Below are 13,766 nucleotides of genomic sequence, written 5' to 3'. Positions count from 1 at the left end.
TCAGCTTCAAGTTGCTCCTCCAATCATAGGCTGTTGCTCTCCCAAATTTGCTGAGAAATGGCCTGTGATTGGAAGAGCAGCTCCTTGCAGATCTTTCATTGAACAGCGAATCCACGGGCCTAAGGCAGGCATGGCGAGCTGGATTGTGGCCCGCAGGCCATTTTTTGGGCAAGCCTAGTGCAGAATAAGCCCATGTAAAGATTAGGTTACAGGCTTTCCTAAAATATCACAGAATATCAAAGACAGGTGGGCTAGTCTGCCAGGATCTGGGAGAGGGAGTGCACTTACAGGCAGCAGGATGCTGCGGTTCACAGTGCAGGAATGCGGTTTGGAGCTCGCACTCAGATTTATGAAGAGTTAAAACAAGACTGGAAGATTTGCCTAGCTTTAGCCAGAGGGAAAAGTCTCCAGAAAACTCTCACTGTGAAACACAGTCCTGGAGTTAAAAGTTTCCAGGTGGGAAAAGGAAAAGATTGGAAGCTAAGAATCATTTTGGACTGAATCTGGGAGAACTGAATACCTACTTAAAGGGGAGTGAAAAGTAAACTTGTGAAGTGTGTTTTTTTTGGTTGTGCTAAGAAAAAGGGAAATGTTCTGTTCTGTGGTTTAAAGTATAAGTTGTCGACAAAAATAGTGTTTAGTCAACAGTGCTTAATAGTCTGCTGTTACAGTAAAAGCCTTAAAACGTGAAGCATCAGTGGAAAAACAACTAACCAGAGTGGAATAGCAGTGTTAGGAGGATGGACAGATCTTCTGTAATCTTACTTCATTACTTTTGGGAATTAGGGAGAAATGGGGAAGAGATTTCCACCATCATTGAATAGATTGTTTATAGTCTGTGGGATGAGTCAGCCTACCGACTTTGCTAATTTCTTTGTTATGAGCACAACACGGCTATTACTCTGATTGTTCCTGCTCATGTTTTACTTCTCAGTAACTTTTTTTAAATTTTAGAAAAATTGTTTCTGGGTAAATCTTTCTGCTCACAAATGTACTGAATAAATGTGAAGGAGAAATATAACTTTTTTTTTACTTTAGGCACAGAATGTTCAATCAGAAATCCCACATCAGATGCAGAGAAAAAAATCTCCCTGGAACAAACTGACCTATTTTCCACACACCGGGCTTCCTATGGACTCTTTAGTGGAATTACTAATTTGTGTCAAATTATTAAAGCATTTTGAGCTATGAATCCATGCCCAAGAGAAAATGGGTTGAGGTTTGCTCAAGTATTTTCCAGAGAGGGAGAAAACTCTTGGTTCATTAATTTAAGATAGATTCAGTCTCATTCAAATTGGCATGCTCACTTGCTTTGCAGTCTACTCCCTATTATTCGGTGCTGACTCAATGGGCCGAAGGGCCTCTTCTGCACTGTGAGATTCTGTGATTACTGCAAATTTTGTACTCAACATAGGACTGTTGAGATTTGTTGTTAACCAAGTACTCCCAACCCAATCTAAACTAAGGAAAATGCCAGTTAAATGGTTTATTTCAACATAGGGCTCAGGCCACATGTGTGCTTGCTGATCAGGATGCTTGGTTTGATTCTTCCATTGTTCCTGTACTACAGTGTGGCCAGAGTTATGGGCTGGCAGAACAGTGTAGACATTTACTGTCGATCCCCAGGGTCAATGTAACTATCTGCAAAGGCGTTTCTGGAGGGCATAGCATTAACATCTTTGTTAATGACATATTTATTATGTGAAATGGCAACCAATATATATGCTATCTACTACAGTGATTGCATACACCAACGTCATAAACTTAGCTAAAATGGCTTCAAAGTAACGTGTGGAAAAGCAATTTCTAATGTTTACTGAACACGCATAAATATTGGACCCTTGAGTTGAAATTTAAAATTAAAATTAAAACTTTAAAAATGTGCTTTATTCCAATGAGAATAATACAGGTAAAGAAAAATGAAAGAAATGCAAATAAATTAGAAATCAACATTAATTAAGATTTAAGATTTAATGAAAAAACTTTCAATATTTGTGAATAGTCAAAAATCAAGTTTGGTACCTTAACGTTACAATGCAAGTAAATATTTCTTCAGGTAATTTTTCTTATTGGTATGTATCAGCAATAAATGCATATTAAAATACCATCACCAAATTTAACATTGCCATTTATTATAACATGATATAAAACAGAATGTGATATGAATATTGCATATTAACACTTGTAAGTAGCTTTTTATAATTATAGGCTCTGCTCATTGTACGCTATGTACACAATGAACATAATTACACTTTTTTTTTTTACATACAATGGGGTACTGAATATTAAGCCCCCTACATATTGCTTTGCATTTGAACTATACTGAAGTTGGAGCAAATTGCTCCATAAAGCTGGTATGAAAAGTTCACGAAAGGCAGAGAACATAGGGCACCAATGAAAAGTATGACATTTTTACATTTGCTGAGAGCAGTTTGGCAGTAATTGCAGACATTACAACACTAAATATATATAGTTACAGCAGATGGTGTTACTAAGGAACAGCAATAACCTGCACCAGTACAATGGCACTGCAATCATTGAAAGTAGTAAGGAAACAAAAGTAAAACCATTTCCTATTGTATACATCAAACATCAGAGAACTATTTCATATAGGTTATGGCCATAGTACTAGTAAACTGAAAATCAGGCATTAAATCATACATACTATGCAATACAAAATGAAAACTAAATTCTGACATATTAACTGAATTGAGACCCTAATCACCATGTGTGCTAATGTACTGTGGTCTCCATATATATATATTGGCAATTTAAAAAGAGTAAGTTAAAAAACTGCCCTGGAGCAATCAGTGCTCCTGAAGTATGTAATATATCGGCATTATATCCAACAAAAAGATAGTTCCTATAAGGAGTGTTTAATAGTGAATCAAGTGTCGCTGCCAGCACTTGCTTGAATTCTTGTGCTCGGTGCACTCCACTTCCCCGTACAGAAACCGACTTTTGACCACAGTCCCACAGTACTTCCGAATGCAGTCAAAGTCCCTCGAGCCTCAGCCTTGTGTGGATGTGTATGATTTACCTGTGGCTACAGCCTGAGCTGTATTGTCAAAAAGAAATTTCTTTTAAAAACCTTTTCAGTGAAAAGTTTAGTTCAGCATACACCAAAAGTTCATCACAAAGATACGCAATTGTCATTTTCAGCCCAATGCAAAATGAGTATTGGATGATAGTCACTATAGTCCATAATTAAAATCCCAGCAATGTGTTGTTTGAGCTAAAATCACTTTTATTTCACATTTCTCTAAGGTTTTTTAAAAAATCCATTTAATGATTTGCTCTTTTCAACGCTGGCAGGGTCCCAAATAGCTACCATTGATTCCAGCAAGCACCTAGTGTAAGCTGGGAAGTAAAATTTAAAACATATTGTGATTGGATCCTGGTACTGAAAGGTGCTTAGTAATATTCTCTTCAGTTTAATTCGATCGTCATCACCTTCATGGCATATTGTTCCTTGAAATAATTTTATAGAGAATGAAGAATGGGGACACTAAATGCCAAATGAGTGAGAACTCTGCCCCTCTATCCTGAACTTAATTCTAGCTGAGAATGACATGAGGGCAATTTCTGTTTTGAGATAGCTGTAGTGGGTGTTACATGAAATTAGTTTGCCAGCATGAACCCAGCTCTCCGTAGATAAATCCACAACAAAAAACTGCCCACAGTGTAGCACAGTTTAATTTCAGACTGCTATAAAGGTGGCTGCAGTGGCTGGTGGATACATTCGCAAAGCTGTAACCAGAACATGGAGATTTGAGCTCAGGCACATTGTTCAGACATGGTAAGTGGAGTTTTATTTTCCATTTGGCTACATGATTGAGGAGTTCTCAAAGTCTGAAAGGTGTAAACAACTTCTGTTCTCACCCTTCCCCTCTCTGCCTAGAACCTCACCTTCCATCCCACCAGCCTCCACATTCAACAGATCATCCTCTGCCATTTCCACCACCTTCAGAGTGATGCCACCAAGCACATCTTTCCCCTCCCCTCTCAGCAATCCTCAAGGGACTGTTCGTATGGTTCACTACAACATCCTGGTCTATGTTTCCATCACCCCAACAAACACTCCTGTTCCCATGAAAGCACAGAAGACGCAAACACCTGACCTGTCATTGCCTCCCTTTCTACTGTCCAGGGTCCCAAACACACTTTCCCAGTGAAACAGCAATTTACTCACTTTTTTCATTTCTGATGAAGGGTCATCGACCCGAAACATTAACTCTTTTTTCTCTCCACAGATGCTGCCTGACCTGAGTATTTACAACATTTTATTTCAGATTTCCAGTCTCTGCAGTATTGTAGTTTGCCTCAGAAAAGAAGCGTCAACTTTATTTCTCTCTCCACAGATGCTGCTTGACCTGAATATTTTAAGCAGTTTATACTGCACAGTTCCAGCATGTCTCATTATCAAAAGGCAAACTCACATAGAGGAGAACTTTAAAAAAGAAGGAAATAATAAAAATTGCTTAATCAGCTTTTTCTAAGGCACTGTCAAAAGGCATTTCTCTCGAGGCCAACAGGCAAATAAATTGCTATGGAGCAGAAAGGAAGATTCTATCCGTCATTGTAGTTAAAGTGCCAGTTGGACAAATAATTGAGTGTCATTGATGCTTGTGAGCTTGTCAAATTTCTAGACCTGCATCAACTACTGCTTGGCAGGAGGGACAAAAGAACAAAATGCTCAATGAGAACTTGCACGAAGAATTTAGCAGGACTGGATTAAGGCAGTACATTGTCGGTTAAAACAAGTGGAGAAAATATTGCTCACACGTTTTGGGCGGAAAATAAATGGTAAATTGACAAAAATTGTTGAAATAAATTAAGCTTACATTTTTATCACATCAGACACACATAAAGTGAGAGCCTTCTGTGAGCGGTTGGTGCGATGGGGATGTTGGGGATTGAGGTGGAGAAGACAGACTTTTTTCTGCAAAGAACAGTGAATGTAGGAAAAATAAGCACACAACTTTTAAAAAAAAACCTGACAGCCACTTAAGATCACAATCAAATGCACAAGAAACACCTTTTCTGGCTGTTACACTTTTCCGACAATGCAACTTAAATGTCAGATAAACAATATTGGTTTATACATTATTTTTAAAAAGTTACACTTAATCACAAGACCTTAAAATGCATAATTTGCCTGTTGCACTCAATACATAAGAATATATAAGGCTTTGATTGAATAAACTAAGATCTCCAAGTTGTAATTAAATCTTTAATTTCACTGTACTTGGACAAAGAAACATACGTAACACTCAAATCCCCCTGTGCAAATTACTTACAGCTCAAGTGGTGAAAACTACTGAACAATCACAAATTCATAGGAAGATAGACAATCATGAGCAGAATCGAAAACTAGAAGACTGATCGTCTAAAATGTGGTACTAGCACAAATGCGTTTCAATGCTATTTTTTAGTGCTAAATGGATTTGTATTACTTGAGTGCTGTTACATTTGTTTTTGAATCACAATGTCAGCTCTGTCTTTTTCCCCATGGGGGTGATATGAAAGAAGTTGCAGTAGGATATGTACAAGACACAAGCTGAAAATAGTCAATAATCAGATGAGGTTCTGCCACATTAACTTACTGAGGAAACAAGTTTGTGCATGATTATTCACAATAAGAAAGACAGGAAAATAACCTTAGTTTGAGAAAATCATTTAAAAAAAAAGTTAGTACTTTTTTTTGAATGAATATTTTGCCAAGGTTTCAAATGTATTCAGCATCCAGTGTCAAATACTTCAATAACAGATGCATCACAGGTCAAACACAAAGTAAGACTCCTAACCTCAGTATATTAATAAAAGAGAAATAGCATACCATGATAAAACAGTGCAAGTGGTACACAATGGGACAGTAGACAGTTGGCCAAACTGTAATGCAAATATATCTTTTGAAAAGGAAAAGGATGGGGAGGGGAGAGCGCAACAACAAATTGGTGGTGAAATCTTTTCTGCTCCCCATTTACATTTGGTTCCCATTCCAAGTTTTGCTCATTGCCACTGGCCCCCTCCCCTGCCCCATTTACCTTATCCATCTTCTAGCTGCCTTTATCATTTCACCAATGCTTCCCCTTTTCAAGAAGGGAATTCTAATGGTAGAAAAGGTTATCCTTGCATTTATAGTACAAGTGAAAAGATTGCATTACTGTAACTGGTACCATTTGTTAAAAAAAAACTTCTCACTCACATTAAGGGGATTGAAATAGCTCTCCTAATTGCAATGTCTTGCTTCTCTTGTCAGAGTGTCAGAAATATAACATGCTGAATTAGCAACTGTTAATAGTCGATGGCTTAAGAAACAAAATAGAGACCCAGAAAGTGAGTGAGGCAAGGTGGGGATAAAGGAGATTTCAGAAGTGTAAGGGCTTGATCTGAGATGGAAAGGCAGGTTATAAAATGCACAAAGCAAAGCAGCATTAGTGAATCTGTCACATAGCAATAAGGCACAGACTAATCCCTACACATGTCCAATCCCTGTAAAGGTGATAACAGTTAAAAACAATTCCCATGAAGCATTCAGGCAAAACTGAAATGAGTCAGTCAGGCTGATTCATTCATGCTAATTATACTGTTACAGAGCAACGATAAATCAACCAACTACATTTACCTCATTTATGGTCTTCTGTAAGCTCCACTTGCCTTCTCGGTTAGGAAATGGCACGTAGAGCTTACAGAAGACCATAAACGAGGGAATAGCTTTGTAATAACTATGATGATTTAGTAGCCTAATTAGTAGATCTCTGAATTCAATCAGCTAGCTAAGTTATAGAAAGAACTTAAATTTATATGACTTCAAGATGGCCCAAAAGCTTCAAAGCTAATCAGAAACTTTTGAAGTGTAGGGAAATGCAGCAGCCAATTTGTGGACAGCAAGATCCTACACAATTAAAATTCTTAAGTTTTGCTGTCTGATGAACTTGATGAAGCTTACACTATTTGTTTAAAGCCAGATGCTCAAAGGCGATGTATCCGTGTAAGTCAGACGAACAGCCAGAATAGTGGGTGTCATATTTCTATTTGATTATTGATGGTTGCTTTAGAAAAATCCAGTGTTTTTCCCTTCTGTTTGTGCCGCCTCCTCCTCCTACCACATCACTACGTGGTGTTATGAGAACTATCACTCAAAACACTAGCTGCGGTGTAGAACATTTCAGTTGCTTTTGGTTCAGCTACAAACATAAGCATGTCTAAGGCCTAGTGATGGGAATGAATCTCGAAAAGGACCACAACAATATACTGCTGAGACTACCACTTGACAGATATTTGACAGGCTATCTGTGCTCTTCTGAAAGAGCAAGGACATTTTTCTTAAAAAAATAAGGAAATTAAACATAATACATTCAAATGCTAGTAATGTAGTTGCACTTAGAAGAGCATATTTTAAATTGTATCTAAATTAAACATCTCTATCTATGCAATGAGCCAAATTAAAGCTAAAATGCATTGTCATTTGCATACATAGACTAATTATCAGCACCAATCAAAAGTGCCACAATGGAAAAGGACAGTAACCTATTGCATGAGACAGAATTTTTATCTAAGCACCACAATAACTGGACGTTATCTATATTGCCAGTCTGATTTCAAGATTGCCAGAATATAGGAGCGCTTCCATTGCACTTGGGCAAATCAGAATTTTTGTGGTCTGCTTTACATGGAAGCAGTGTTGATTAATGATGAAACAAAACCAAAAATAGTTGGAAAAACTCAGCAGGTCTGACAGCATCTGTGGAGAGGAACACAGTTAACGTTTCGAGTCTGTATGACTCGGACTCGAAATGTTTACTGTGTTCCTCTCCACAGATGCTGTCAGACCTGCTGAGTTTTTCCAACTATTTTTGGTTTTGTTTCAGATTTCCAGCATCCGCAGTATTTTGCTTTTATCTTATTGATTATTGGTGTTTTAACTGTGGATAAAGAGGACAAAATTCCAGAGACACTGTCTGGAAGAACAGGAATAGTATATGAAGCTCTACTGATGGCATTTCTTGTGGATAGAGGAAAATATGCAATATTTAAAATAACATTTTAAAAGAAAATCAAGAAATTTGAACATAAACCCAATATAAAAAAGTTTGGGGGTGTGGAAGAGCAGAGGGGACACCGAAAGTGCAAATATCCAACTCTATGAAGGTGCTAGGGCAGGTAGAATTGAATATGTCAATGGCATTTTGACTTTCATTAATAGGGGTAGAGAGTACAAGGCCAAAAACCTAATGATAAGTTAGTATAAGGCAAGGGTGGGGAAACCCTGGCCTGGAGGCCAGATCTGGCCCGTTGAACATTTTCATCTGGCCTGCGGTGAGATTTCAAAATCCTGCCCCAATCCCCATGTGCTGCACTCTGGGCCAGCCACCACCATACTCTGATGCCTGTGCACCTCAGTCATAGTCACCAGAAGCCCAGGCTGTGGGGAGAGAGTGAGGCCCGAGATCTGGGAGCAGGATCAAAGGGCAGGGATGGGAAGCTGCCGGCTGCCGATCGGGTGAAGTGTGAGTGACCCGGTTGTGGGGGGGCGCGGTGGTGGGAGGGGAGGGGGGCGAGGAAGAGGCCCAGGCTCCAGACTCAGGTGCAGCCTCGGACTGGGAGCTGGCCAGAGCCTTAGGTTGTTGAGTCACTGCCCTGGGCTGGTTTGGGAGTGAGACAGCGTGGGAAAGGAGAGATACACAGACAGAGTAGGAAATGAGAGAGAAACACAGACAAAATGAGAAAGGGGAGAAAGAGAGAGAATGGGAAAGGAAAGCATGCAAAACGTTGAGCTAAATTTCAGGAGTGTTGTGATTGACACACACAAGCTGTGCTACTCTGGGCTTTTTTGGGTGATTTAGTGTCATCTAATTTGAATTTATACAGTATTTCTCTTATAGTCAGCCACTTTAAATCTTGGAAATCTCTCGAATAGCATAATCAGGACATTTGAAGCTATTGATTGGAGATATTGATGGAGCAAAAGCAAAAATAAAACATGGCTACTGCAAACAAAAGAAAAAAAGTGGATGCAGAGTGTCGTGTCTTGAATGAAAAATGGACAAACAATTAATATTTTGCGGCGATGAGAGGCAAACCCCCATGTGCCGGATTTGTGGAGGACTGATTTGTGTCATGGAAAAGTCAATGTAGAAAGACACTACAGCACAAAGCACATCAAATATGCAGAACTTCAAGGACAAGTGCGACTGGACAAAATTAAAGCACTTAAAAAGCATGCGAGCGTGCAGCAAGCAACTTTCACAAGACTGAGAAAGGTGATGGGCGGTGTTACGCAAGCCAGTTTTGTGGTGAGTAAACTTATTGCAAAAAAGCTTAGGCCTCATTCGGAAGGAGAGTTTGTAAAGGGGTGCATCATTGAGACTGCAGATTTGCTGGCTCCAGAGAAAATTAAATTATTTGAGTGTGAGAGCTTATCTGGCAGGGCTGTGTCAGATTGAATTAATAATATGGCACAAGACATTGAAGACTCTGAAAGATTCTGTGACTGATTGAGTTTTACTCTCTGGCTATTGATGAGACAACAGACATAACAAATACATGGCAACTGGCGATTTCTCTGTGTGGAATCTCAGCTGATTTTGAGATATGGGAGGACTTGCTTGCTTTAGAAGCAATGTGTGACACTGAAGGTGACGATACATTTGAGAAGGCTACATTGGCAGTGCACAGGCTTCAGTCGTCATTTGAAAAATTAAGTGGTCTTACTACTGATGGCACTCCAGCTATGGCTGGATCTCAAAAGTTGCTCTAATCAAGAAAGAAATGAATCTCCTCAACCTTGCTCCACTATGTCATTCATCAGGAGAATCTGTGGGCAGTCTGTGAGACTGAGCAACATAATGTCGACAATAGTATCGAGCATTAACTTAATTAAAAGCAGAAGGTTAAATAGCTGCCAGTTTAAGGAGTTATTAGGCCGTAGCCTCCGACTAGTGTCGGAAAGTGCTGGCCCGCAGAAATTAGAAGGAATAAACGCACACTTACCTGGTCTTGAAAATTGTGTTACCACTTCCATTTGCTGAAGCTGCTTGGGGCCTGCATCGAAAGACTCCACGCAGGCATCAGCAAAGTGCAGCTCCAGCATATTCGAGGAGGCCATGCCCCCTTTTTAATGGCACTTGCTGCCATAAAGCAGACAAGTTTCAAGGGCCAGGGAAATTGACAGGCCGGGGGAAGTATGTGGCTAAGGTAAGTAGATACGATTTGGGGATGTCGGGGGTTCCAAGGTTTCGTGGGAGGGTCTGAGGGGTTGTCGGAGGTCATGGGGGGTGGGGGGGCAGGGAATGGGGCGAGTCCCGTGGAGTCAGTCTGGATCTTTACAATTGTTACCCAGAAGTTTGAAGAGGTTTTAATTCTTCTAACTTTTTCTGGGTAACTATTGGTATGACCTTGGCGGAACCATCTGAAGGTTGTGATTTAAATCGCATTTTCGGATGGTTCCCAATGTAGTGCAGTTGTCCAGAGGAAGTTAGCACTTCTGGGCAATTGCCATGCAAACCCTTACTTGGGAACTTGCCAGAGGGATTCCCCACCACATCTTTGGGGTACCTCCAAATCCGCGCTGGGGAGCATGGAGGTTACGGGCCATTGAGAAACCTTGAATCAGAGCACGGCGATTTAGTTTACTATTGTGAAATGCAATGGCTCAGCCGGGGGAGTACGCTGAAGCGTTTTTATGCACCGAGGAACGAAGTGAAACTTTTCAAGTGGCCGAGCTGAGCGAGAACAAGTGGCTGTGTGACTTGGCTTTCATGGTCGGCATTACGGAGTATCTGTCTGAGCTCAATGTCAAATTGCAAAGGCCTAACCAGCTTCTTACTTCCCTTCTTTCAAATGAGAAATCATTTGGAGCCAAATTAAAGCTGTGGCAAATGCAACTGGAAAAGGGCAATATGGTGCATTTTCCTACCCATCAGGAACAAAAACATGTGACAACAGTGGGGTACACCAGGGAGGGTACAAATTTACTTCAGAAATTTTGAGACACCCAAAAAGGAACATAGGAATTGTGTCACGACTTACTGGGGATAGTGCGCTGTAATATCAAGCCCCACTGTTCCCAGAGCTATGGCAAATGTGAAAAGTTTGACCAAACCACCAGGTTGCCCCAATTCTACCTAAACGTTTAATTTGGGTTAACAGAATATGAGCACCAGGTTTGTAAACTTAATAAGTAAATAACTGTTTATTGAACAAACTGTTGTTAACCAGTAGCAAAAGAAAGAAATATGAACTGCTAATTTCTAACACTATAACCTAAACTCTACCCCTTCTTAAATCCCTATATACACACACATACAAGACACATATATTCCATATTTTTTTGTGTGTCTTAAGGGTGGGATATAACAGTTCAATAGCACTATGGGTTGACTTTGATCAATGTCTTCCAAATTCCTTTTAGTTCTTCTTGATGACACAAGGTGGTCTTCCAGCACTTTCAGTATTTAGTTCACTGGTTGAGCACTTGCCTTTCAATGTCTCTAACAATGATTTTCCCTTTTGCCTCTTGACAGGGGTTTTCAGTGAGAGCAGGTTATAGAGATACGAAGAGAAAAAGCCAGCTAGCTATTATTCTGGAATTACTGGAATCGTCTACACACAGGAGAAAGAGGTTTTAGGTCTTGTTTTTTTCAGGCTAGGAGCTATTCTGCTGCACTGCCCTCATGCAAAACCTGGTCAGGAGCCAACTAAAACTTTGTTGCCAGGCAACTCCCTTGGTACGGGACTCCTTTCCGGCACCATCCTGTCTTTCATGGCACACTTTGTTCCGGGACTGCAACATTTTATATATCCCTCATCCTGTTCCAGTGGACATGTCTTTCAAACTGCAGCCATTGTAATTTTAGTCCATAGTCCAACAGAAAATAAAAAGAATATGCAATAAATGTGAAATCAAAACAGGAGAAAAGGATAAACATGAGGAAGAGAATAAAAAGTTTCAGGAAAAAAAAGTGAATAGGTTAGTTGGCAGAGTGGAAAGGGTACTCTCAGAATCTGGGGTTCAGTTCAAAGCTACAGTTCCATGCTGTACCTGCCCTTAATTTTTATATTCCAGAGGGTAATCAACCTGTATAAAGGCAGTCCAAAGGTGGCTGTGACTGGCTGCTACTTGCAGCCCCTCAAGAAAATAATTTTTTTTTAAGGAGAACGACAATATCACAGTCAAAGAAAAGTGTAATTTGGCTTAATTTTTGACGCAGCGCAAGGAGGAAGGACGGGCATGGGTATGGTCCAGTGAGAAGAGAGGTGAGATTTTATGGATCTGATGACCTTTTCTCATCCTGAGAATATCTCATATTGCTGTCAGAATGGAAAGAGAATATACTTTAACCCACTGACACTCTAACCTTTGAATAGATTGCAAAAACTAGAGAAATAGACTAAAGTATAATTCACTGGGTCTTTTTGTGGCATTTCTCTCACAATAGCACTGCAGACTTACATATATTTTGGTCATTCAGATTGTCATATATGCAAAAACCACAAAGCAACCAGAAACAAAGCCCTGGTATCCTAATGCAGAGCAAGTGTTAAGTATGGACATCTATTTGCAGTTTGAACTGGCAAGAACTGAACATCATAAAATAATCTAATATGAGGAGAAGGATAAATTAAAATATAGTTGTTGCTAAGCAAAGGACTTCATTTGGTACTTCCTGTTTATTATCTATCATAAGTGCCCTTGGTTCAATAAAATTTCAAACTCTGTAGAACCATACTGTTAAGAATTCGAAAAGAATAAAACCTAGTACTTTTTCTATCACTGTGTATTGATGTGACACAAAACAAAAAGTTTAACCTACCTGCTACAAGCTTGCTTCTTCTTGATGCATCTGCAGCTAGTTCATTGGAGATATTAATCATCTTCACTCCTTCCTGAGCATTTTCCTCATCAGCCCTGATATCGGTTTTGCGGTTAACAATGGGGGCCACAGTTTGCACACTAAAGAAAAAAAATCTAGTTAGGAGAAAACATCGCTGCAGTTCAAAGAAATTGCACTTAGATACTGAAAGTGTGAATGACTAACAAAGCAATTTGTCAGTTATGAACCACAGAATTGCAGCATTTTAGTAAATTTATGATAAGCTCTTGAACTAAAGAGAAACTCACTTTTATTTTATAACAAAAGCATTAAATTCAAAGTCAAGGATATTTTATAAAAGGTATTCAACAATGAATACACCCATAATACTGGATGGAAGGAACATTGAGAAGTTCAGCATATATCTGCATAGAAGTGCTAACTAATCAATGAGACAACATCTTATTCCACTGCTCGCTGTTGTAAATTCCATTAATTTTAAATTAGGCAGCATTGTGCTTTTAAAATTCTGTAAAGCTCTATCTTTCCCTAATACAAACAGACCCTCATAATGGAATAATTTACACATGAACAACATGCCAGTCATAAGTGGCCATAAATTATATTTTTTGGTATCTTGTGTGCTTTCCAATAGACCGACAGTAATTTTATTAGCAGGGCAAGATTGTTGGAGTGCATTACAATTGATCATGGCACCCAAATCAAGTTCAAAGAATCATGTACCACAGAAAAGAAAACCATTCAGCCCATCATTTTTGTGCTGACCTTTTGAAAGGACTATCAAATTAGTCCCTTTCTCTTGCTCTTTCACAATAACCTTGCAACGGTCTCCTTTTCAATTTATATCCAATTTCCTTTTGAAAGTTATTATTGAATCAGCTTTCAGGCAGTGAATTCCAGATGATGTTGTGTAAAAAGAATTCACAT

The 13,766-nt window shown here is 39.3% G+C and overlaps 1 protein-coding gene across 3 annotated transcripts in view; it reads right to left on the bottom strand.

Annotated features, from left to right (window-relative positions):
* Positions 1–1,956: 1,956 nt before the first annotated feature.
* Positions 1,957–13,766, bottom strand: part of plekha5 (pleckstrin homology domain containing, family A member 5) — a 369,212-nt gene continuing 357,402 nt past the window's right edge. For all 3 annotated transcript variants that reach the window (XM_078553582.1, XM_078553583.1, XM_078553584.1), the window contains 3 exons: positions 12,819–12,958; positions 4,845–4,942; positions 1,957–3,058 (listed from right to left, as the gene is read on the bottom strand). In XM_078553582.1, coding sequence (XP_078409708.1) covers positions 4,857–4,942; positions 12,819–12,958 — 226 coding nt within the window. In that variant the 3' untranslated portion in view covers positions 1,957–3,058; positions 4,845–4,856. The remainder of the gene's footprint in view (positions 3,059–4,844; positions 4,943–12,818; positions 12,959–13,766) is intronic.

Source organism: Cetorhinus maximus, chromosome 12 (genome assembly GCF_964194155.1).
Source record: "Cetorhinus maximus chromosome 12, sCetMax3.hap1.1, whole genome shotgun sequence".
In the NCBI taxonomy this organism is placed as follows: domain Eukaryota; kingdom Metazoa; phylum Chordata; class Chondrichthyes; order Lamniformes; family Cetorhinidae; genus Cetorhinus; species Cetorhinus maximus.
This window is presented reverse-complemented; position numbering and strand designations above follow the sequence as displayed.